The sequence below is a fragment of the Triturus cristatus genome, chromosome 12, assembly GCF_964204655.1.
Source record: "Triturus cristatus chromosome 12, aTriCri1.1, whole genome shotgun sequence".
In the NCBI taxonomy this organism is placed as follows: domain Eukaryota; kingdom Metazoa; phylum Chordata; class Amphibia; order Caudata; family Salamandridae; genus Triturus; species Triturus cristatus.
In genome coordinates, this window is record NC_140595.1 from 525,675,697 (window position 1) to 525,701,389 (window position 25,693).

At 44.6% G+C, this 25,693-nt stretch overlaps 1 protein-coding gene across 2 annotated transcripts in view; it reads right to left on the minus strand.

Moving 5' to 3' along the window:
* The window catches only part of SLC38A8 (solute carrier family 38 member 8), a 288,727-nt gene that overhangs the window by 103,548 nt on the left and 159,486 nt on the right, over window positions 1-25,693 (minus strand). For both annotated transcript variants that reach the window (XM_085639943.1, XM_085639942.1), the window contains exons 4-6: window positions 20,849-20,953; window positions 15,094-15,151; window positions 3,472-3,586 (exon numbers count right to left, since the gene is read on the minus strand). In XM_085639943.1, coding sequence (XP_085496069.1) covers window positions 3,472-3,586; window positions 15,094-15,151; window positions 20,849-20,953 — 278 coding nt within the window. The remainder of the gene's footprint in view (window positions 1-3,471; window positions 3,587-15,093; window positions 15,152-20,848; window positions 20,954-25,693) is intronic.

Below are 25,693 nucleotides of genomic sequence, written 5' to 3' on the forward strand. Positions count from 1 at the left end.
AAAATGTTTTTTTTTTAAACATTCCTTTGTTACATTATTCATGATTTATATTTAGCAACCTAGGAATAAGTCTGCATGGAAGAAAAGTGTAGGCCGAAAATCCAATAAACTTACATTCATTAATTTAAAAAACACAGAAAGAATACTCAAACATAATAGTTTAATACACTGGGTCTCATTCATATTAATAGTAAACCCGGTAACCTACCTATTGATTTATATGGAAGCTCTTATATTTGCCTCCAATTAAGTTTTGGACGGGTTCCTCGTCTGGTTTTTACAGTCTCATAGTTGCCAGATGATACTATGAGGGAAGAGTATTCCATTATGATCAGACCCTCTGAATATTGTCTCTTTTCAAATATAGAACGGCCTGAATAAACTTACCCCTATAATTTTCTTTGGAGGGTCTTTGTTTAGTTTTCTCACCCTTCTATTTCTATGAATCCCTTCAAGGAATTGATGTAATACCTACAGAGGTATGCAAAAATATGCTATTTGGAATTATTTAAAAAAAAAAATTTATATCCCCATGGTTTTCGCATTCTAAATACAGAGCCAACTTCACTTTAAATTGCTAAAAGATAACATTATTTTTTAATTGTGTGGCTTACCTTTATTAGTCACACTTCGATGGGATCATTCACAAATAACTTATATTGTCAGGTCCATCTTAACTCAAAATATAGATCTGAAAAGATTTTTTTTTATATAAAGAATCACTTATTACAGAGTGCATTAAATGGAAACGAATTTCAGTTTTTATTCTAGTCAGTATAAGCAAGTTAAATTTTACTCATCTCACCTCTAATCAAAATCTTGTTTATTAGATCAACCCACTTTTTCTTCTTTATGGGTGCTGGTTCCAGTTAATTTTAATTCTGGTCCAGATTTTTTTCTACAGAGACAAAATAAGAATGTATACTCAGCTATTGTTCAGCCTTTCTAGATTTTAACTTGACCTATAACTGGCAATGTTATTTTATAGTCAAAGTTAAGTACTCTGTTCTATACATAAAGCCGTATAAAAATGTATTTATTCTTCAAAGTTTGTATAGATATACAGCTGAGTATACATTCTTATGTTGTGTCTGTAGAATAAAATCTGGATCAGAATTAAAATTAGCTGGAACTAGCACCCCTAAAGAAGAAAAAGTGGGTGGATCTAATGAACAAGATTTTAATTAGAGGTGAGATAGTCAAATTTAACTTGCTTATACTGACTAGAATAAAAACTGAAAAATGTGTTTCCATTTAATATACTCTGTAATAAGTGACACTTTATAAAAAGATCTTTTCAGATCTATATTTTGAGTTAAGATGGACCTGACAATATAAAAGTTATTTGCGAATGATCCCATCGAAGTGTGACTAATAAAGGTAATCCACACGATTAAAAAATAGTGTTATCTTTTAGCAATTTAAAGTGAAGTTTGCTCTGTAGTTAGAATGCGAAAACCTTGGGGATATACATTTTTTAAAAAAATAATTCCAAATAGCATATTTTTTCATACCCCCGTAGGTATTAAATTAACGCCTGGAAGGAATTCATGGATTTAGAAGGGTGAGAAAACTAAACAAAGACCCTCCAAAGAAAATTATAGGGGTACGTTTATTCAGGTCGTTCTAGATTTGAAATGAAACAATATTCAGAGGGTCTGATCCTAATGGAATACTCTTCCCTCATAGTATCATCCGGCACCTATTAGACTGTAAAAACCAGACGAGGAACCCGTCCAAAACTTCACTGGAGGCAAATATAAGAGCTTCCATATAAGTCAATAGGTATGTAACGGGTTTACTATCAATATGATTGAGACCCGGTGTATTAAACTATTGTGTTTTAAATTAATGAGTATAAGCCTATTGGATTTTTGGCCTACATTTTTCTTCCATGCAGACTTATTGCTAGGTTGCTAAATATAAATCATGAATAATGTAACAAAGGAATGTTTTAAAAAAATGTTTTTGTAAAAAAGTTTTTTACATTCTATTAAGATATTTAAATATTGAACTATGGTCCTGAAGAAGGTGACGATCCACCTTAGCACCGAAACGCCGTGTCGACAGTTGTTCTTCATGTATTTATTGCACATATTGTTTACCTTTTATTTAAAAATATGATGAATATATGATTTTAAATGTGTTTACCTTTGTCAATATCAATTGTATAGATCATGATCTTTTGAATAAAATATTGATAATACATTCCTTTGAATTCATATGTTTGATTAGAAATTGATTATTCTATGTATGATTTTATATATTTTTGTCTAAATTTAGGAACCTAGCAAAATTTGTCTTATTATATCTCAGTGTATGGCCTTACTATAACTAAGTTAACCAATCCAATTAGAGAAACGAATCCTCATGTAGAAGGAGAAGGGAACTTTGAGTTTGTTTCAATAATACTTACCTAGTACTTGCATTTAAAAAGCATATGCCTTTACCATGCGTGACTTTGCAATGAAATTCATTGTAAAGCCCTGGGTGGTAAAGGCACATGCGCTGTAAAAATCCTGCGTGGTAATGGCATGTGTGTTAACGGTACCTGTGTTGTAACAGCTGTGTTGTAATGGTAATGCATGGTAACAGCCGCATTGTAATGGCTGTTTCCCCAAGGAGTCAGATGGTGGAGTAAAGATGCAGGTTAATCAATTAGAAAACTGAGGCAAGCCACCCTGGAACACGCAGGCTGGTGGGCAGAATCAAATGTCAATGCCCCAACCTAAACATTCCAACCACAAAGGAATCTACGGAAAGGTTCTACTACAGAACAGCACGTCATATGGAGCAAAATAGAAAGGATACTAAAACACTACATTCAGGTCAACTTAAAGGAGCATTTGTGAAGCAGGTGATCGCTCTACAAAGGGCCTCCCAAGTTCTTGCGTCTTGGCCCTTGGAACAATGGAGCGGCATTACGAGCCATGTCTTTCAAATTAACTCAGCAGCATTCAAAACATCTCTTCAATGGGCTATAGGGGACTTGAGACCTATGAGCTAGTTCTGTTCGAATGCAAACTGCATTTAAGACACTTTTGGCATAAACTTGCCCAAGGAGACGGACGCCCATTGTGTTCACTCCTTGTTTGCAGTTTTACCTTATGTTAAGTGCCACTTGAAATCTGTGCTATTTCAATGGCTGATATTTTACAGATACTGAACAAATTGTGCTTAATATCCATTGATCCAGGCAGCTGGTAAATACTAATATTTGCCACTGCCATCAAACACCCTCAGCAAATTTTCGTAACACCCTTTATTTTTATTTGCAATGCAATGGGCAATGTAATGTACAGCCTCGTGGGGAAAAAAACTGCTGTTACAAAGTGCAAATTTAATGTATATGTAAGTGACAGGAATATGTCACAGGCTGCCTTTTTCGATGAACGCCTACATTACAACACATTTTTCCGTTTTCTTTTTTTTAAAAAAAATTTTAAATAACAAAGTGTAGATGTGCCTCACCTGTCAGGGAGTAAATCACCAAACAGAACAGCATGGAGACGGAAGACGTCATGACCCAGTTGAGCAGCCTCTGGTTCCGCATGCTGCTGTAGATGGCAATGGAGGACTCGTGGCACTAGAATGCAAAATAGACACGCACATTACGCACGCACGTGACAGCACTGTAGATTCAAGGCTTCTACCGAGCAGACAGTTAGGGAAGCAGTGGCAGCTCCTCCATAGGGGCGTTTGGGCGTCGCCCCACTTCTTTCTCACAGTGTGAGAAGCAGAAATATAAAATGGTAAAGACTACCATTTTATGTTTCTGCTTCTCGCACTGCGAGAAAGCAGAAGTGCCTGGTTGGGGGCGGGAGGGTGGGCGGTTGGTCGTGCTAGAGGGCAGAGGGGGAGTGGCTTACCCACTGTTGTGGGTATTGACTGTTTGGTCAGCCCCTGGAGCCGACCAAACAGACAGTACCCACAACAGTGGGTAAGCCACTCCCCCCCCCCCCCCCTGCCCTCGAGCACGACCGCCCACTCTTCCTTTTGCTCCATGCAGGAGAAAACGGCGCTGCTGGGGCGCTCTCCCCTGTGCCCCATTGCAGCGTTTTGATTGGTTAAGGGTAGGGGAGGTAGGCTGCATGCTTCGGTGCTGCTTCCTGTTCCTGGACTTCCTGCAGGAACACGGGGGACTCGGCTGCAGCATTACACAATCTAGGAGCGGAGGCCAGGCAGCGCTCAGGGTACCCAGTGGTAAGGTAGGTAACTTTTTTTTATTTTTATTCTCGACCCAGCAACCTCAAATACCCCCCCCCTTTCTCCCACGAGCATGGCGGCCGCGGCTGTTTCTGTAGCCTCTTTGCTGGAGCCATGCATAGCCGTGCCTTTGTATATACCACCTGGATATCAGAGATTCTAAGAGAAGTTTGTGATACAAGTTCAATTTGAGCAAGAAAGGGAACACCGTATCACTCTAGGCATGCAAATTGAAAGTGTGACAGTGTGTGTACGGAAAGCGTCCTTCAGTCGCAGCTGACTGAGAATGTATGATCATTCAAGGAATGGGTGGCTGCACTAATCTGATCTGTGAGTGAGTTCAAAGTCACACTTAGGAGGCATGACAGTGCTAGCACACCTAGAAGAGCGACGAGCGAAATGTTAGAAAAGTTAGAGCGTATTTACATTAGTTATGCATTGATTGCTCCTACTCAAACTAGTGGGTGCCGAGGAGCTTGCAGTACCACAGGGGCCATGTTTTCACTAGGCCTCACGATTCGTGCACTTCTGCGCCCAGCATGCACTGGGACTGGGTTTGTGCACACAATTGCCAGGGCGGTGGTAGCCCTGCTTCAGCCGGCCTGAGCTCTGATGTAATCGAAGATGCGGGCTTGGCATACTATACAGTGTGGTGTGCCAGCTGTAATCCCCAGCGTAATGCGCTCCAGTGTAATGATTAGTCTGGGAATTCGGAACACATAGGTATTTTGTTCATGTGTGAATTGGCACATTGTACATACTGTATGATACCACAAGTGCACTAGTATGCAGCAGTGTTTTGTTCCACTGATTCTTATTCTCTGGTTTGTGCGTGCTGTGTTCACCTAGCTCTCTTGGACTGTGTTTATTTCCTGGGTTTCCAAATTGAGTGCAGTTTTTCTGTGCTTGCCAAACGTTGCTTTGTACGTGTTATCCATACTGTCCTCAGGCTCTTATTCTCAGGATTTCACACATTAAGATGTTGTGTCACATATTATGGCAGTGTTTATTCTGTGTTGTGGTCTTCTGCTTAAATCATTGGAGTCTGTCAGCACCCTTCAATAGGTGATAACATGAAGAGGTTAGATCTTGCACGCTTGTTATAGTTTGGTGTGGCAGTTTACGCTCCACTACTTTACAAGTCCTCCAACCGCCACTGCAGGGAAGGAGATACACTTCTCGCTACACCAGAGTATGATTGTTGCGGCTGCAAACTTTTTACTTAATCTATATTTTGTGAATATGTAATCCTCACTCTGCTGGACTATAGTAGTTACACGTCATGTCACCACTACCATGTTGCCTGTAACGTCTGATCTAATTTTACTTCACTTTATTGTAAAGCGCTCTGACGCCTCTGGGTAAAGTATGCGCTATTTAAAATCGCATAAATAAATAGAACGTGTGAGACGTGAAGGTCTTTCCGAGGGTTGAGAGCTGAAACCCAAGGGGGTGGAATATTAGCCCATGCATCAAAGTGCTGGCATTCATTTAATCACTGGTGCATGGCCATGGATTTTAAATTGATCAATATGAAGTAACCGCATACGTTTTTAGAAAGTTAGCTGCAAATACCACGAGTTTTCAGTTTATTTACAATACCATTTTTCCCAAAAAACAAGTCGTAGAGAATGGTGGTCCTGGGGGGGGGGGGTAAACAGGTGGTGTACAGTTGAGACTAGTCTTCCCCCAGGGTCTTTTGCGCAGGAAGGAGTAAGCGGAGGTTAAGGGGTGGGGTTAGGGAGGGGTATAAGAATACAGGGGAGGAGGGCAACTTCCTCTTCCTATATTACGGCACCATCAGGAGGGTAGAGAATTAATTTGAGGATAGTTTGAAAGGGTAGCTAATTTAGTCCGGTGAGAATTCGTCGGCTGAGTGAGCACAGGGATAAGGGGCCAGTTGTACGGCTGGTCTTGAGCAGGGGTGTGCTTCGTGTTTCCTTGCAGCGGAGGCGGGCTTGCGGACGAGGATGTCAGCGGAGTCTGCGGAAGCCGTGCGAGAGGCCCTGCTCGGGAGGACCTTCTCCGGCCCGGAGTATTGGACCAGGAGTGGGTGGGGATGTGCAGAGCTCCACGCGCTGCGTCCGCAGGGGTAGCGGCAGCAGTGGTGGCTTGCGTGGAGGAGCCACCACCGGTCGGCAGAGGTACGTCAGGGAGGGGGCGGTGCGGTGTGAAGGGAAGGCACAGCGCGGAGGCAGGCGCCGGAGCCTGACTGCGTGTGAGTGAGAGCGCAGCAGACTCTGAGGAGCTTCCGTGGGAGGCAGCCAGGCCTGGGGGGCTTCAGGGGAAGTGGCAGGGGGACAAGGCTGATTGAGAGCACGCGGGGGACAGGGAGCTGAATACCGGAGGGTGAGGGTGAGGGTGCCGGGGCAGGTGGGAGGCCGTGTCTGAAGGAGATGGGGGGGCGGGGCAGGCCCAGAAGGGGAGGATGCATGGCAGGTGTTGAACCTGTCCACAGGGGGACTGAAGCAGGACAGCGAGGTGGGGCAATGGGTGGACGCTCCCATTGACCTCTCAAGTGGAACTCGGACTGGTCAGGACAGGCACAGAGAAGGGCTAGGGAGGAGGCAGACATGCGCCTTGGGGGGTGTATCAGCGGCCAGGGAGCATTTCGGCTGTGCAGGGGGAGCCAGGGCAGGGGGTTGGGGATGGGCGATGCCCTTCACCTGTTCTTCCTAGATGGTAAGGTATGTCCCTAAAAGAAATGGGGACCAACGGCGCATCATACAGGAGTCGGAGTTAGAGTGGGCGGAGCTGTGTGAGGCCAGGCGCGAGGAGGGTTGGGATGATTGGATGGAGGGGCCCCCCCACACCCGGAGAGGAAAGGTGGGCTGAACGGTAAGAGCAGGCAGCAGAGTCAAAAGGCAAGTGGGTGTGGGTAGAGGACGACATGCAACCCCGGTAAGGGTAGGGATGGCCAGGACAGCTCTGAGGCCCGATGGTGCTGGGACCCGCCCAGGTTGGAGCGACCTGGGTGGGGGGGGGGGGGTGTTCCAAGCCGGTGGTGGTCAGCAGAGTGCTGGCGGGCCCAGCGAGGTGCAAGGAGGCCCCAGGGCGCCAGCCAGAAACAGCAGGGGGGGGTCTGCTGTGGCTTTCCCTCCATCGCGAGAGCGGGCAACGCCGGCATGTGCAGCAGGTGGCGGTGGAGTGCATGCAAAGAACAGCAAAGGTGTGAAGAGAGCAGTGCGTGAGGTGTTGTGGACGCCTGTGGAGTTGGATTATGGTGCTGAGAGCGACGAGTTGGAAGAAGGGGAGGTGAGGGATGACGAGGATGGGACGAGAAGACCTGGGGGGTTGGGGAGAAGAGCAACAGCAGACTTGGTGTTTTGCAGGCAGCAAGGGTGCCAAGAGGCAAAGTGAAAGCGAACAACTCAAAGACGAGCCGTGTCAAAGGACAGACGGGAGCGACGCAGACTACCTTGACCGGTGAGGGGGCATGGTGGGCTGCTTGTTATGGTGGGCCGAAAGAAGGGAGGAAAAAAGCTTGCTGGTCAGTAGACGTGGGAGAAGGGTCAGTGAGGGATGCAACGTTGCTGTCTCAGGGCACAGTTGCGCCAGCAGGGGGGCTACGGTGGCTGGGGACAAGCAGTTAGTGGCGGCTACTGTACAGACTGACAAGACGGACGGCACGGATGAGAAGGGTGACAAACATCACAAGAAATTGCCTTACATGGGTTTGGCTATGCCGATGGGGTCTCATTTGTCGGACAAGACGAGGAATAAAATCTGGAAACATGAATATGTGAACGTTTTTAAACTCCTGCACAGGGAGATACAGGCAAAGGAGGGCTCTAAGGAGGAGAAATGGGATCTCACGAGGTGACCTAGGGTCCCGGTGAACATGGAAAATTGGACGCCAGCTTTTCTCATCTATGCCAGCATATATTGTGAGAAGCATCCGGACAGGGCCATAGCGCTGTTGAAATACGTGGATATCATTAGGAAAGCGCAGATGTATTTGGGGGGGTTTGCATGGTTGAGCTACGATGAGGAGTTTCGGGTGAGGATTAGTGTGAAGCCGGGGGGGCGGGGGAAGTTGACCAGGAATTGTGGATACAGTGGATGTCGTCCATGCAGTCATCAACGTCCACACACACAGCCAGTGGTTTGCCAGTCACGTATCGGTCTTTCCTGCCATGTCCCGCCCATGTTGGGGCAGGGGAGGTACTCCCAGTTCTGGGGCCGTGGGGGCACCTACGAGGCAAGGGGGAGGCAATACAGGAGCCTGCTGGAGTTACAAAAGGGGCTATTGCTCTCGATACCCCTGTAAGTTCTGCACTTACGCAGTGTTTTACTTTGGCCACGCCCTCCGAGCAATGGCAGGCCACAAAAGGTTGGGGGCAGGCTTGGCCAAAGGACACCTACACCAGTTGGGATCGAGGCGATGGGTCCTTGGCTCTCTAGTTACCCCGACAGGGAGGCGGCACTGAAAATTCAGTTGGGGTTTATGGAGGGCTTTCGGGTGGGTTATCAGGGCCCTAGGGAAGGAGATGGGCGGACAATCTGAAGTCGGCCAAGGAATTGCCAGATTGGGGGCAGCCAAATTGAGGAAGGAGGTAGAAGAAGGCAGGATAGCGGCCCATTTGTCGACTGGCCTGTAGAGGACTTTATCATTTCACCACTAGGTGTGGTCCCCAAGAAGGAGTCGGGCGAGTTCAGGATGATACATCACCTCTCGTGGCCAGAGGGGACATCTGTGAATGATTTAATCACAGAAGCAGACTCGAGGGTGCTGCATGCCTCGGTGGACGACACGATCCCCCTTGTACGGGTGTGTGGGAAGGGAGTGGAATTGGCAAAGTGTGACGTGAAATTGGCCTTTCGCTTACTGCCCATACACCCTGCGGATTTCTTGTTACTGGGGATGCAGTTTGCAGGAGCCATTTTTGTGGACAAGGTCTTGCCCATGGGATGTGCGATTTCCTGCGCGTTGTTCGAGATGTTTAGCACATTTTTGCAATGTGCTTTTTCAAAGATCAGCGGGCACCGGGAGGTATCACACTACCTGGATGATTTTCTATTCATCAGGAAGGCACTCAGGGGACTGTGGTCGGGCGTTGGTGCAGTTTCAGGATATGGCGCAATGCTTTGGGGTTCCCTTGGCGCCCAAGAAAACAGCTGGGCCCAGTTGTCAGTTGACGTTTTTGGGAATCGTACTGGACTCAGTCCAGTGAATGACCCGGCTACCAGCAGCGAAAGTGGTGGAGATACAGGCTTGCCTGCTATGGGCGATCAGGGAGAAGAGGATCGAGTTGAGGGCGGTACAGCAACTCCTGGGCTTCCTGAAATTTTGCTTGCAGGGTGGTGAGAGCAGGACGGACGTTCTGCAGGCGGCTCAGCATGGTCATGTTGGGGGCAGTCCTACCGCACCACAGGGTCCAGATTTCAATGGGGGTTCGGGCAGATTTGAGAACATGGCTGACTGACGAATTTCAATGGGGTCTCTGAATTTTGTGGAGGACAGAATGATTTGGCAGGTGCAAATTTTCTCAGATGCAGCTGGGGCAGCCGGCTTCGGAATTTTTGGGATGGCCGGTGGTGTGCGGAGGAGTGGCTGGCCCATTGGGTGAAGCAAGGGAGAAGTATTGCATTCCTGGAGTTTTTCCCTTTGTTGGGGGTTCTGGAGGTCTGGGGCTCTGAATTTCAGAATCGGTCGGTGCAGTTTCATGTGGACATAATGACCGTAATTGACCTAGTCAACAGACAGAAAGCGAGGGATTTGAGGATTCTGCAGTTGTTGCGTAGCTTCATGCTGAAATGTTTGCAATTGAATGTGGTGTTTCAGGAAAAGCATGTCCCTGGGGTGAATAATGACATTGCAGATGGCTTGTCTCGTTCGCAGTGGTGAAGGTTCCGGCGACTGAAACCTGGAGCGGAACTGTGCAAGACCGAGCTGCCGGACAGCATCTGGACCTGGGGGAGTGAGGGTGATAGGCCTAGTTGAGAAGTCTGTAGCAGACACCACGAGACGCAGCTACAGGCTGGCCTGGTCAGAGTTTGGATCCTTTAGGGGCTGGAGCGGGGAGACGTGGAACAGGTCTCGACCAGACGCTGAACAGGGAGTGATACAATTTGTTTTCATTGCATTGATAACGGTTTGTCTTCAACAACGATAGCGGGAAAGCTGGTGGGGAAATCCTTTTATGGCAGTTTGTTCATGGGGTTTGACCCGGCAAAAGATGTAATCATCAGCAGAGTGCTCAAAGGTTGGGGCCGGGAGAGGGGAGGAGTGAAGAGGAGGGGCGCTGAGGGAAGCGATTACTTTTGAGTTATTGGTCGGGGAGTTGTCTTTGTGTTACGATGGTTCTGAAGTTTCAGTTTTTCGTTTATGTCTGGTACCGATGTTTTTTGGGGCGTTTAGGATTCGGCGCTCACTCTTTATGCATTGGGACGTGATGGCGGCAGCGCATTTGGGAAGGTCCTGGGACAGGATTCTGCAGATTGGGAGGTGGAGGTCTAGGTGCTGCGAATGTTATGTGCGGAAATAGGGTTTTTTTGGGGTGTGGGGTAAGGAGGGGAGTGGGGATGACGGTTAGTGTGTGGTGTACTAATGCCTTTCTCGCCGTAGGTTGCGTGGGTGGCCCGGGGACCAAGACGGTCACCTGGATCGTTGGACATTCATTCATACATACATTGGGTGTCGAAGTATGCTAATCATCAGGTATACGGTCATAACCTGGGACTCAAAAGAAATCATCATGATGTGCTTTGGTGGGGGAAAAGGAGGGATGCGATGGGGAGCACTCCTGCCCTGGCTCACGAAGATGGTTTCTGAAAGAGGTTGTTCGGACTTGCGAGTCCTGCATTTGGGAGAAAATTATTTGATTCGGCTGTCAGGTTTGGCGCTCTTACAGCTGATGCAAAGAGACTTTGAGATCATGAAACAAAGGATGGCGGGGACATGCATTGCATGGACTGAATTAGTTCCCCAGAAAGTCTGGAGAGGGGCAGTGCAACTTGGGGCAGTGGAAAAAGCTTACAGGAAACTCAGAGCGATTAGGGTATTTTGTGGGGAGAAGGACATTAAAGTGATTGCCCATACGGGACTATGGCTGGAGGAGCCGCTACTGTTCAGGGATGACGGTGTGCACCTTTCGCAATTGGGAAACGGAGATAATATGATGGAGGTACGGGATGTGATTAGCAAGTTGTGGAACGAGTCCATCTGGTGTCGGAGGGATGTGTGAGAAGACGGGCAAAAGGTGCACAGTATGATGGGGGGCAGGTAACCGCCCTAAAGGGGGTTCCCTGGTTGGCGGTACGTTGGAGGGGTGGGGGAGTCCCTGACAGGCGCTCCCATCCCTTGGGGGGGGGGGGGGGGGTGTATGATGAAGGGCCAGATGAATGAGTGCAATGGCAGGTGATACAGGGGAGGATGCTCGAAGAGAAGTGAAGAAGTGGATGAAGAACTGAAAGGGGTATTGGAGTGGAATGAGAGGCAAGTTTGGAGCTACATGAAGGGAGTGAGTGGATGAAAAGGTTGATGTTGGGGATTGCTATGGTTAATTGATGTTTATTGGTTAAGTATTTTGTGTTATGCAGCCTGATCCTAATAAATGGCCTTTTACGCTTAACAGCGTGGAGTGGTTATTGCGCGATGGTGGCCCCCGGGGGAAGTAAAGTCGCAGACTAGTCTTCCCCCCGGGGTCTTTGCGCAGGAAGGACTAGGTTGGGGTTACGGGGTGGGGTTAAGGGGTGGGGTTAGGGAGGGGTATAAGAATACATGGGAAGAAGGCAACTTCCTCTTCCTGTATTCAGGCACCATCAGGAGGCTAGAGAATGAATTTGAGGGCCACCCGCCCACCCTACAGATATTTGGGGTGGAAGAGTTGGGTTGGTAGATAATGCCAGTTTAGGACAGGTTGCAAGTGGATGGCGGTACTTTGGAGGGGTGGGTGAGTCACTGACTGCCGCACCCATCTCTCGGGGGAGAGGGGAGGGTGAATGATAGGGGGGGCCGGATGCATAAGTGCAATGGCAAGTTATACAGGGGAGGATGCTCGAAGAGAAGTGGATGAAGAACTGAAAGGGGTCAAGGAGTGGAATGCGAGGCGAGTTTGGAGCTACGTGAAGGGAGTGAGTGGATGAAAAGGTGGATGTTGGGGATTGTTATGGTTAATTGATGTTTATTGGTTAAGTATTTTGTGTTATTCAGCCTGGTCCTAATAAATAACCTTTTACGCTTAACAGCGTGGAGTGGTTATTGCGCGAAGCACTTGTCAGCATCGGGAGATCTGACTGTCGAGCAAAGTTCTCTCTAGTCTCTCGCAGACACACGCGCAGACAATTCACACATACACCCCCGCACACACACACAAACGCGCACGCACACAAACGTGCAGATCCAGCCAAACGCCGTTGGCCTCGTCCCCAAAAACATGCTAGCCAGCAAATCGATGCATGGACTTCTTTTCTCTGTCCTTTACCAAATCTTAAAGTCAGAGATGGCCCTCACCCAGCCTGCTTTAAGAGACCCCCCCCACTACCGCGCACCCTCCACATGTATCGCTTCGAACCCAAGCATAATTTGTTCCCCCACCCACATTTCTTTTCCCTCAAATTTGGCGCCCTGCGAGGTGCCTGGATCAGCGGAGAGGCTCCCCTGCATGACTAAGAAATGGAAGATCCTTGGGCGGCAGGAGGTAAACAGCGTTCAGTGCAGCAACAGAAAGGGCTTTGTGCTGTATCCTGCTCCTCAAAATAACATATGCAAAGAAAACGTAGGGAAATCTAAACTTAGTCCTCGGATTGCTCATCACTGGACTGACTTTCCAAGAAGCGCTTCCCTGTTGGCACGAGAGTCATCATAAATAATGCACCCACGCACAAGTCATTAGAAGGGTTAGAAGCGCAGGTGTGTTTGCAAAGACAGCTCTTCTGGAAGAAAGGGAATGTGTTACGTGTGCAGTGCCAGCAGCTGGCGAAGCGACGGCACGTGGGAAGTGCTAAGCATTACCCAGATGTTTTATTAAATTGGTGCAGTGGCATAGCATGCAATCCAAAAACACAGTAAACCATGTGAAACAGGCATGCACCATTCATGTAACTCTTTCAGAGCTCAATAATTTGCATGCAACCCTTTGCTCCAAAGATCACTGCACTTCCATTTGGGCCTTGGTTATTAACAACTGATGTCCACAAACCTATTCAGTTAAAAAACAAATGTTTATTTAGACCTTGGTCTATAAACAAGAATTCTTAAAACAAAATAACATTACAAATACTCAAACTCAGTGCAAATCTACCTTTAAAACTCAATTATTCCAGCCAATAAAATCTACATTCTCTAACATGATCCTTAACAGTCAAACAATGGTTTCGCATACCTCAATATGGCTTTCTTCATTTAACTTTAAAAATGTATCAACAGATAATATAAAACCGGCCCAGGGAAAACGCCACATCGAGAAATCTCATTTCGACCAGTAAATTAAATTGCTTGCCCTCTATCCTTTGTGATATTTTATAAAAGTAGGTTTTAAAAAGGACTTCAGTTGGGCCGAGAACCCCAAGCAATCCACTACAATGTAGACTAGATCTCCCTTCGAATGGAGACCACACTTGCAAATTCTACCTTCACCTAATGGAGCATCTCCTCTTTCTGACCTTAGGACTTGATTAAACCTGGATCTAAATCATAGAAGGCTTCTTCGCATCTTGACATGTGGGAGTCTCTCTAGGTATGGGAAGGTCTCGTCTCCCATCCACGAGTTAATCAGAAATATACAAAAAACACAGTTTGATCCGGACGGCTGCCTCGAGAACCCAAATTTGTGAAAATGGCTTCTAGTGCAGCTATCTTTTTTTAATACATCTTTACCACAAACGTTCATATTTACACATTGACATCTGCAAGTAGGACAAAACAGGCCCATAATACGGTGTGTAATGAGACCATATAAGAAGCAACACTGTTGTGGTAGCAACACAGTTTATCAATCGTACAAAAAAAGTGGGTGGTATGCTTACAATCACTCTAGGTAGCATTCCAACCTATCGTTGTTAGCCCAATGGCCCACTCTAGACAGGATCCCACCTTATGGAAATAAGTACTGCCCTGTTCATCCTGGGAACAACCTATCCTGCACTGCCAAGCATATTCAGAGTTTCCTCACCGTTAGCGGTCTCATGGCAGTTCTCACACCATGAAACTGCTGGCAGTGAGGAAACATAGGAGGCCCTTCAGGGCCCCCCTCTTGCCCCTGTGCAAAGGGGTGCATGCAGGGGTGGCACACGCTATGTCCCCCTGTGTGTGTGTGCACCCCTGTTGCTGCACAGACTGGACTGTTCAGTCTATGCTGTGCAGGAACGAGCATTGGCGGTCCTGCAGCGGTGCAGTTCTAAGGCTCACTTATGAGCCTTTAAACTGCACTGTCATAGGAGAGCCATGCCGCCCATTTGCCAGACTACATATTAACTCGTAATCTGGCGGGTGGGCAGTGGTCGGGTTTGGCAGTCTGGGACAGGGCGGTGGCATGGCGGCCCGCTCCCACTCCGCCAAACTCGTAATCAGGCCCTTCGTGCTTAACCCGGTCCCTAGTTCATCCATCACCATTGAAAATCAAATCTATGGTTTTATTGATTATCTTCATATGGTGTAACATGGAAAAATGGCCTAGTAGGGGATCTGCAGTTTCACAGTGGGTTGCCATTTTCAAAAACTCTTAAAGGAAGGACATTGGTGTGATAACACAGCTTGGTGTTTTGCAGCTAAAAACAGTGAAGTGACAACGCTGTGGCTGTGAACTGGATATCTATTGAGCAAAGTGACATACTGCACTACACGGATAGATACAAAATAAAACTTCTGAAACCCAGTGTTGGAATGCGAGATTAGATTAATGCATAAATTGCATTAAACTGCATACAAATTAAGGTGCAATTTACCTGAAATCCGAAGCAGATTGTCGGGACAACACTGAATATGGAAGCCAAGGAAGAAGCTCTGCATGATGGGGAAAAAAAAAGTGAACAATTATACTTTAGATAGAAAAGGCAATATTGCACATGTAGACATGTAGATCTTTGTCTGTTGACTAGCCTGTAACGTAGAAACCAAGGAGCAGCTGCCTTTGATCTACGAAGCTGCCTAAAATTGGGAAATTCGCTTTTATGGTTGACAGACATGGGGCCTTGGAGGGAGGTAATTCACCAGTAATTTGCACACTCATTAGTGTTAACCCGGAAATGTTGTATCAGTTTAAAGTCTGTCAGTTGAATCTCTTTAAGGGGTAAATATTTAATGAGAAAGTCAAGATACTACTTGAAGGTTACATTTAAAAGTGTGCCAAGGTTTAACACGTTAGCAGAAGCGAATTCGTCCAGCTCTCCAATCTGCAACTGGGCAACCGGAAGCTGGCAAATTCCGCTATAACAGAACAGAGCATCAATAGAAGAGTAAGCAGGAACAAGGAAGAACGAACGATGGGCAAAGAAGATGGCAGGAATAGTAACGGACAGGAAGGGTGAAGGGATGCATGGATGATTGGGTGAATGAGTGGGTGGAAAACATAAGCGTGTGGGTGAAAGGATGAATTGATAGGTGGATGGACAGGTGAAAGGGTGGCAGAGTAAAAAGATGGATGAACGAGTTGATAAAAAGAGGAGTGAATGGATGGTAGAGTAGACAAATGGATGATAGGTGGATGAGTTTATGATGAATAGATGGATGGCAAAGTGGATGGATGGCAGAGGAGAGGGATGAATGAAAGGGAAATTGGTTAGATGGAAGGATGGATGACAGAGGATGGAGAGGGGATGGATGGCAGAGGGTGGAGAGGGGATGGATGGCAGAGGGTGGAGAGGGGATGGATGGCAGAGTGGACGGAAGAAATGGGGAAACCTTGACTGATTGATGAAAGAATTAATGGATGACAGAATGTAAAGGTGAAGTAGTGGATAGCGGGTGAATGGAAGGTTGAAAGGATGAATAGATAGATTGTTGCATGGAAGAGAAAATGAAACTTTTCTAGGGAGTGCTGGGTTAATTTGTTTCATTTACTTGTGCCAGAGGTTTAGTTCAAAGTGTGTGTGGGTGGGGGGGGGGGGGTATTTTAGTTTGCTGGCTACTCCCTTGATACCAAGTCAACGAACACATTTAAAAAAAAAATGTAATTAAAAAAAATGTAATTTAAATATTATGAAGTTTCCTGAAGGCCCGGAGACGGTCTGCCTCCTTTTCAATCCTAAAATATTAACTTGTTGGCCTTTTCAGTGTCATAAATTTGATCCGAATTAAAGCTATTTAGAAGGAAATATGCCATGGTAAGGCCATGCAGGATTCTCACCAACAACTGTTTCAAATGTCGTACAAAAAGAATAGGGTCAAAAACAACAACATACAATTCATTGCATCAGAACGCAATAGCTGTTCAAACTTGTTCAAACAAAGTGAGCTGTTAGCCACTAAAGAGAAGGTTGATAGGGCAGATGATAATGTTAACAGATACATCTCCACCTACAATTCAAATTCCTTCCTTGGATGTACGGTAATATCTTAATAGACATTGGAAAATGTTGAAAACTGAATCAACCTTGGAAGATGTTGTGAGTAACTATCCTAACATCACTTATAGAAAGGCCAATTCCCTGAAGGATAGACTATGTATGAATGATGTGTCACGAGCCAAAATCACTAACTCAGACATCCAAGGTTTTTTCACTTGCATGTCTTGCAAAGCGTGTAAATATAGTTCCAATGTAAGGAGTGTGTATTATCCAATCATTGACTCAGAGAGGACTATTGAAAAACATCTGACATATCTTTCGGACTATTGCGTATATGTTCTAGTCTGCCCATGTGCAAAAGAATATGTGGGCAGCACTAGGTTTGCTGCAAAAAAACGCATCCTAGAACACATGAGAGCCATCCAGAATAGAGACAAGTTACCCCCAGTAGCAAGACATTTTGAGTAGCTACACAAAAGTAATCGGAATTTGTTGCGATTTTTGGTAATTGATCGGATCCCCCCCTCCAATAGAGGATTCGTAGACTACGTCAATTAGAATCCAAGTACATTTTGGAACTTGATGCTAGAATTCCTGGGGGCCTGAATTCTGACGAAGAATTGTCCTGGTATTTGGGAGAGTAAGCCATATAGGGATTTCATTCTGGTTGCTGATAATGTTTTTCGTCTATTCTCCTTTCTTCTCTCTCTCTTTTTCCCTTTCTTTCTTTATTTTTTATATTGTCTTTGAACACTATAATGTAAGAAATATTGTGATGATGATTTTGCTCTTGAATGCCTCCTGTATGATGTATCTGTACAAATTTTAATGTTTTTCTTAATTCACGTTCACTATTGATGGCCAGGTGTAAAAATATACTGTTCGAGCCTTGAATTATGTACATGTGTCCCCCCTCTCTTAGATGGTGTAACAATCTAGATGCAGAAATATCAGAATAAACACCATGTATAGCGGTTATAATATTGAAAGGGAAGTAAGACTTTATGCCCACTGGGGCGATATATGAACAGTGCCTTATTACTAGTATTTTTTTCCTATGTCTACTATGATATTGATAGGATTATTAACCCACTTGGGAATTTGATTGAATTTGCTGCCAACAGTGTTATAATATTCGGAGTCAAGATGGACATTATAATGTGGAGAATTGGAGCATAGAAGACTTGTTTCTACTCGAGTAGGAAAATGTAAAGTTATAAAAGTATGACTCATTTATGGGAAGTCGATAGGGACTACTCACGGCAATTATGTTTCAGCATTGGCATAATGCAATTATTGTTAGGCGGTGGTATTGGTTTCACATTTTTATCTATCCTATCCTATTTATTTATCCTATTATTTATTTTCCGCCCTATAGGGGCAGTTCTGCTATTTAAGACAAACCATTATGACATTGAGACTAAGGGAATGTAAATTAATCCATGAACCAAATATGCTTGTAGTTTAATATAAAACACTGCTGGGATGTGATTCACGGAGATGATAACGTTAATTGGAAATACGATTGTTGAAAAGGAATTTACCTTATGTGAGAATAAAAAAAGTATATGTCTGATTATTAATGTGAAACTATCATGCATTGATGATTTTTTCTTCACTATTACGTAGCAGTATTTGTTAAATTTACATTATGATTATTTAAAACACTATTACAAGACGGCCGACAGCTTTTTTGATCACTAGTCCACTTTTTATGTCACCGACTATCACGTTGCACGTAATGCTAAAATGTTAGTTTAAATGTCGGATTGTAAAGAACAAATTCACCCGTGAGCATGGCGGTTTCTGCCGAATCGCGTTGGGTTTGCTTTTTTTTTGGCTTGATGCATTCTAAATAAATTCTTTCAAGCATTTTGGAGTTGGTGTTAATATATGGAAGGAGTGCACGCGTGCTTGGATGCACGGCGAGTGGCAATATCTATATATATCTATATATTATTTATTTTTTTAAACGTAAAGACACTATAAAAACAGATTTACAATTAAGATCTTAACATGATTAAGACACACTTTACTGGTCAGGGCCAACTCCACTTTCCAGACAGGGTGATGACAGCACTGTTGACTGAGATCTCCTCCTTATTGCCCAGAAATGGCCCAAGAATGTAGCTGTTGCACAGGCAAAGACGGGTCAAGCATCCAATTTTAAAATTCGTAGGGCTTCTTGGGAGCTTCGGGTGCCTAGTTGTCTGCACACAAGTGTTAACCATTTTCTCCTTGGCTTGACATAGGCTGGACAGGCAAAAAGAACATGGCCTATAGATTCCTGTGGGCTTGGGCAAGAGGGACACCCCAAGGGTTTGGTTTTAATATTCACCTGATATGTTAGTTTCAGGGGTCAATAAGAAAGGTTGCTATTTTCACATAGGAGGAGGGGCAGAAGGATGTACCATTTGTCTTTCCTGTAACAGTGGTGAATTCCCGTTTTCACTCAAACCAAAGCCTCCTCTTCAACAATTTAAAAGTAAAGCAACATTGAATAATTCTTGGTTATTAAACGAACAGAAGATAATTCAAGTCAGATCAATTCCTGTCCTTTGAAAAATAAATAATTACCTTGTAAGTAACTTAGCCCAGACTAAGGTGGAAGAAACACATTGTTGTGTACAGTTTTTTTTTTTCTTTGCTTGAGTAACAGAGAGCCATTAAGGAAGTCGAAACGTACATGCGCAATGGATATGCTCCATTCTCTCCATCCGTGTTACCAGTGCTTAATTTGTTAAAAATAATAATAAGTGCCAGAGCTCCATATACTTTTCAAAATTCCACTGCAGCTTGAACCATCCTCTGTCCCCGACAGCATTGAAAAATACCAGTGCGAGTGCAACCTTCAAACCATCACGCTGATACAAATGCGACAATTTGAGCTATTGAAGTTCACCCAAGGTGTACAAATTACCTAGGCACACAGGTATTTCTTTGATGTTTAGTAAATTGTTGAAGCTGTTGGTTATTTGCTTTGTATAAAACTGAACTGACTGCACCATCATGTGGAGAAAATTCATACAAATGTTCCGATTTTAGAAATGAGTGCTGGTGCCAAACACCAGCAAACACTGGCACAAATTAAGCACTGGTTAAGCTTTATGGCTCTAACTGTATTGACCTTCCAGAGTTGTATTGGCATTGATTGAGGATTATTTCATGCTATATTGCAGAGCCTACTTTGGCATCGCTGCTATGGCCTCATCACCAAAGCAATAAACGCAGGTAAAATATGCTGCGGTTGGTAAATTATGCTAGTAGGAGAGTCTGCATTTTTGATCGTCTCATATTAAAGTGCTTTGAGGCCATGACAAGGGCAGACAAACCCAATAGAAATACCACACTACAATAGTAATACATTTTTGTATTCAGATTTCTCACCCGACTCATGGTACAGCTCTCCGATGCCCTCTGGCCTGCTTTGAGCTTTATTAAACCTTCTTACTACACCATTTTACGCCCTAGTTCCAAGAAAAAAATCACCACTGACCACCTTCTTTCCTCAAACACCATTACCAAGGATGACCCCAGAAGCTATACAAATAGGTCACAATGCCTGGTCTCCCTCTGTTAGACACCAGTCTCAGTTACCGTTTTTTTTCTAATCTCCCCATATAATACAAATCCCAATCCCATCTTCCTGGAAACGTCATCAATTCACAAATGTCCATGCACTAGACACACAAATTTAGAACGGGAAATGCATTAAGAGCATATGGTCTCGTGTTAGCCCTTTTTCCTACCATGTTCTCCTCATATTCAAATTTCAGAATATTGGGCCGTGGGTTTTAGGCGACCCCAACAGCAACGTCATCGCCACAGGCACCAAAGAGCAAGCCAGGGATAGCAGTGGTTTCCCATGAACATCTCTGATTGAACTCCATGTGTAAAAGGAGGAATAAACTACTCACCTAAAAGAAGAACCACCCCCCCCCCCGAGTGATGGGAGGAGCTTCATAAAACAGAGTTGGGACCACTTAGAAGAATTTGAGGGATCCCTTTACAGTTCCAAATCCAGTGAGGATTCTAACAAAAATTCCAGAATAGTATATTCATTCAGAAGTCTCAGAGAAATAATCTTTTAGGAGTAATAATTTTGAAGCCCACTGGTCAGATCATGAATTAATACATCCTGCAATTAATACACAATAACAAAAGTACAAGACAAGCCTGCTGAGATTAAACATACCTTGAGGAATTATGGTGGTTCTGGAAGACCGGGTGCTCGTTCATTAGGTAATATTTGATCACTACAACCACCGCCAAATAGCAAGCTGAGAAGGTACCTAGAATGCTAAAAGCAAAGGTAGTGGAGGTCAAAGGTCAAGCGTAATCATGAGCTCTATTGTCAATAAATTCACTCCCAGCTTGCTCGTACAAAAAGTGCACTCTTGACACCCCGCCACACCTCTGGTTCATAATCAAGTGGGGTAAATGGCCACAATGTGAATTACAGGCAGTAGTGAAACTTACCATCTGCATGCTGAACTGGGGCTGGTGCAGTAGAATGTACAAATGTTTGCCCCCTCTGAGGCCAGGGGTCGCAAAGGAAGTGCCAGGGAGAAAACTAGAGGTCACAGCTGCGACCCCTGAATACTCCCAAATGACGTCCATGTTTGTGACCTGCACCTTATCCACATTATGGGCCCTTGCTATCCAGGTACCTTTGGTGGATAGCTAAAGAATAAAGACAGCTGACAACTGTAAACACTTCTACAAGAAATACTTCAATACACGGCTGAATATCTACAAGGATACTAGAAAACAGGTAAAATGTGTAAGTCCCCGATTTCCAACCAAACAGAAAGGATTAAGTTTACTTCGACATTTGTTTATGCATAAAACGTATAGTATAAATATTTATATAGTGCAAACTAGACCAACAGAATTGACAGTACTTTAGAAGTATCAGTGATCGGTAATCGTTTTAGACAACACACATGATATATACAAGCAAACTAATCTAAAAGCAACATTCCCATACAACTGATAAAGTATACTTGAGGGAGCGATATTTGTTGGACAAAAGAGATCTCAATTTTTTTTCAGAAGATTAATAGTGATAGAGCAGTAGTTCCTCGAGTTCGTTCTCAAAACTTTAGAAGTAGGCAGTATTCTGAGGAGTAGGGAATGGCGTTCCATATCCTGGGTGCATTTCCTAAGGGGTGTTTCAGGTTCTGTTTTGTTGAAGGCCGTAATTCCAAGCAGAAAGTTGCCTCAGGGAGCACGCACTATGAGCGATTGTGATGGTCTATTCCTGGGCCAGGGATTTGGGCACTCCTTCACATGCAGCTTTTTATGTAATGTAGGCTACTTTGCAGTGGCTTTTAGCTCCTATTTAGCCTATTAAATGAGGTCAACAGGAGAGAGGTGGGAACACCCTAATCAAAGGGGTAAACTTTCCTGGGGCTTGCCCTATCCATTTTGGACATTTTCAAGATGGCGAAGGATTCGGCCATACTAAATTTGAGCTCTGAGGGCTGGAGATGGTGAGGGCAGTGTAATATGGCAATCCTAATGTTCTTCCACATCTACCACTAAAATCCAGTTTTAGGTAGCCTCTGTACCCGAAGAAACTCCGAGACAGACGTCTGGTAGAACAAAGCTGCATTTTCAGCAACCAGACAGTAGATACTCACAAATAATGGATTTTGCATTCTGTTTCCCTCCTATGAAGTGAGTTCCAAAAGTTATATGCAAACCTTACTCAAAGTAAAACATTGGTCATAGGCTCCTTTTTTCACTTGTGCAATGGAGTTTCCTGTCAGCAAGCACTGTTACTGTTTTTGGGGTGTTCTCAGCCTCAAAAGGCAGTAGAGCCTTCTGTTTTTGTGTGTGTGCTTTCCTATTTTATATGCCCTAATTTGCTCCCCATAAATGAACCAAATATCTCATATATTTTCAAAGAGTCAAAGATTTACCTTTCAACGGATGTCTAGCGGGAGAGCAGCTACTTGAGCCACAGTTTCTGAGAGCCAAGCCCCCTACCTGCTCCTGAAGGATTCCTGGTTACTCTCCTTTAATGCACTTAAAGTGCAGCATTCAAATGAAGTAACTAGTTTATTCAATTGGAGTATATTGGAGGCCGGGGTCAGCAGTGGTAAGTGATGGTTCCAATCACAAACACACCCTATCAATAGATCACCAAAGACCAAGAGAGAATGACTAGCAACATGTCAGCCACACAAAAAACACTATAAAGTAATGGAGAGAAAGAAAGCATTTCAGGTGCTAAGTTCAATCAGGCTGAATCTGCTGCTGATGCAACTCCAAATTTTGATTAAACAATATTCTCAGGTTCAAATAGCCGTGTCTAAAACCAAGTATCAATGAGGGCAGAAAGCAAGAGCGTACCAGCACCTATAAACCAAGCCCAAAAAAAGCCAGACCGCTGGGTACCAGCTCTCTTTCCTCAAGAGAGTTAAACTACATCTTCCTGAAAACATCATCAAGCACCTTCAGAACTGCTGTTAAAACTCTCATACTCTCGCATCTGGATGGTGGGAACACCCTGCTCCATGGACTCTCAGACTCCACACTGGCACCCATTACTGCCTCCCTACATGCCTCAGAATGGCTCAATCGGGGCCTGAAAACAAATTGTCACATCAACCCTATTCTGATGGAACTCCATTGGCTCTCTTTACTAGCCGTCACCATCTTCGAAACCAATAGCATAATTTACAAAGCATTGCGACCAGCACTCTTGCTTAACTTTGAGGCAAGCTCACCATGTCTGGTGGTTCCCAGCACACCTACAGCCAGAACAGCATCAGACTGCAGGCTAAGAAGTGTAAAAAAAAGAAAAACAAGACAGCAGGCCATATCCATCTATACACTCAGGATGTGGAACAACATCCCTGTGTCCATCATGACCAGATCAACGCTGCTCCAAGGTAGAAAAGAGTAGACGATACACCTCTTTAAAATATGCAACATCACAATCCATTAACAGTCCACAAACCAGATACTTTTCCTCTCACTCATAGATTTGATGCTTCTATCTGCCTTTTGGCTCGTATTGAGTTATAGAAATATCACATACATGCATCCAGTCCTGCTGCGAAACTACTGCTGCAGCCATTTTGCCATCAGTAGCTTTAAACAGCAAATGTGGTGAATGATGTCACACTATGTCTCAAAACTCAGGCAGACAACATCAAACAAAGGACCATTCTGTATTGTCATTTGTTGGAGGGGTTTAGAGACATAGGACCTGGGTAAGGAGAATATTTTCTTTACACTGGGTGACTCGTTTAAAGAGTCCCTTTATCCCTCAGTGTTCCTATTTAACTAATTGCATATAATCCTTGTCAAATATTTAAATGGGCAACAGCTTTATCAATACATTATGTTAACACTGATGGCTGCAGGATTTTTATGGAAAAACTGAAACCCTCTCACAATGTGAAGGTGGTTTTCAGACACAGGCTAATAAGTGCATACTTTGGCTCTGGAGTCCCAGTTTCTTATCCTTCGATAATAAAAGATTAGTTTCTGGAATGATGCAACTCACACCACTATAATTATTGACTCAGCAACCACCATCAGTAAATGGCAAATGTAATCATCATCTGACAGAAATTCATTTTAATCAAATTCACAGTAACAAGCTGCATTTATATTCATGGGGACAGAACAAACCATCCCATTAGGGAGCCTGCTGCACTTAGCAAATAATGTGAGCTGATTTATTTATCTAAATTACACGATTAATGACCTGCATCATTATGCGCAGTGAATGAACATAAACAAATGGTTGAAAGTGCCGCAGCGGAGGCCCCGGAGGGCTGGACCCGTTTTCTTTTATAGCAATAGCTGGAGACCAGGACATCTGCGATGGAAAAGAGTGCATTGAACATTAGAAAGCCTCGTCGCCAGGCAACATTGGACTGCTTGTAATAGAGCTCTGCACTTCCAAAGCTCCGGGTAACCCTCTGTGATTGGCTAGACTTGGGCATTTGCAAGAAGCAGCGCCATTTTGGGCATGGGGAGGGAAGGGAGGGTTTCCAACAGAGTCCTTCAGGACAATGCTGAGCGACTAGGAGAGCATCCTTCTCAATCACCTAGAGCTGCAGATCTTGGAACTGGGGCACACCAGGTCCTAATCCTGGCCTTGTATCACTATCCTATGATTATGGGCAAATTGCAATGTCGCCAAGCGCAAAAACGCATTAACTCTGGTTCTCTTGTAAAGCTTTCGAGTGCCCTTGGGCCAAACTCGAACTATGTATAACTGCAACAAAAAAACAAAAAAACACCTGGACTGGGTCACAGATTAGATTGCTGTTAATCCAAGGTTCAACAAGCCTATATCACAAATTTCGATCATAAACGGAGTCCTAAAATGGAAATTCAGTGATTCCAATGTAATTGCACAGTGGGCATGTACTGAAAGGATTACCATGAGGCTAGTGTTTGCAATCTTTTTATGGCAAGGAGTTTTTGCAATGAGCAGGAGAACCAATTGATGATTAATGACAAAGAGCTAGAAATGGGAAACCTTCCTACTGGGGGATAGTGGAGGCTTTTGGCCAAACACTGACATCATGCAATAATCCAGGAATGCTTTTTAGTGGTGAACTTCCACCTAAAAGGTGGTTTATGTCCAGGGACGGCTTTAGGGCGGATGTGCTGACTTGGAGGGGAAGGAGGGGGGGGGGGGGTGGATTGTTCTCAGGGAGGGCGCTGTGTTTAGCAATAATTCCAGATTAAAAAGTTCCTGCAGCAGAGTTCCTTCTGCATCCAGCTTCCAGGCAGCAATAGAAAGTTCAAGATAACTCATGGGATTAATGTTCCTGGTTTTGTCTTGTGGCAGTTTTAACTCACCATAAAGTAGGGCAGAGGGTTAATATGCCTGCTGCAAAGAACAGATCTGTATTTTATGTTGATAGCTCAGAAGATTAGTAAAGTCGGCCTTTACCATCTCCTTAAAAACAAATTAAATCGATATGAGAGAAGGTCTATAGAGAGGTGAGGGGCACTTTAGCCGGATGGTAGTGAGGTAATCAGAGAAGGAGGCGGAGGAGTAGGT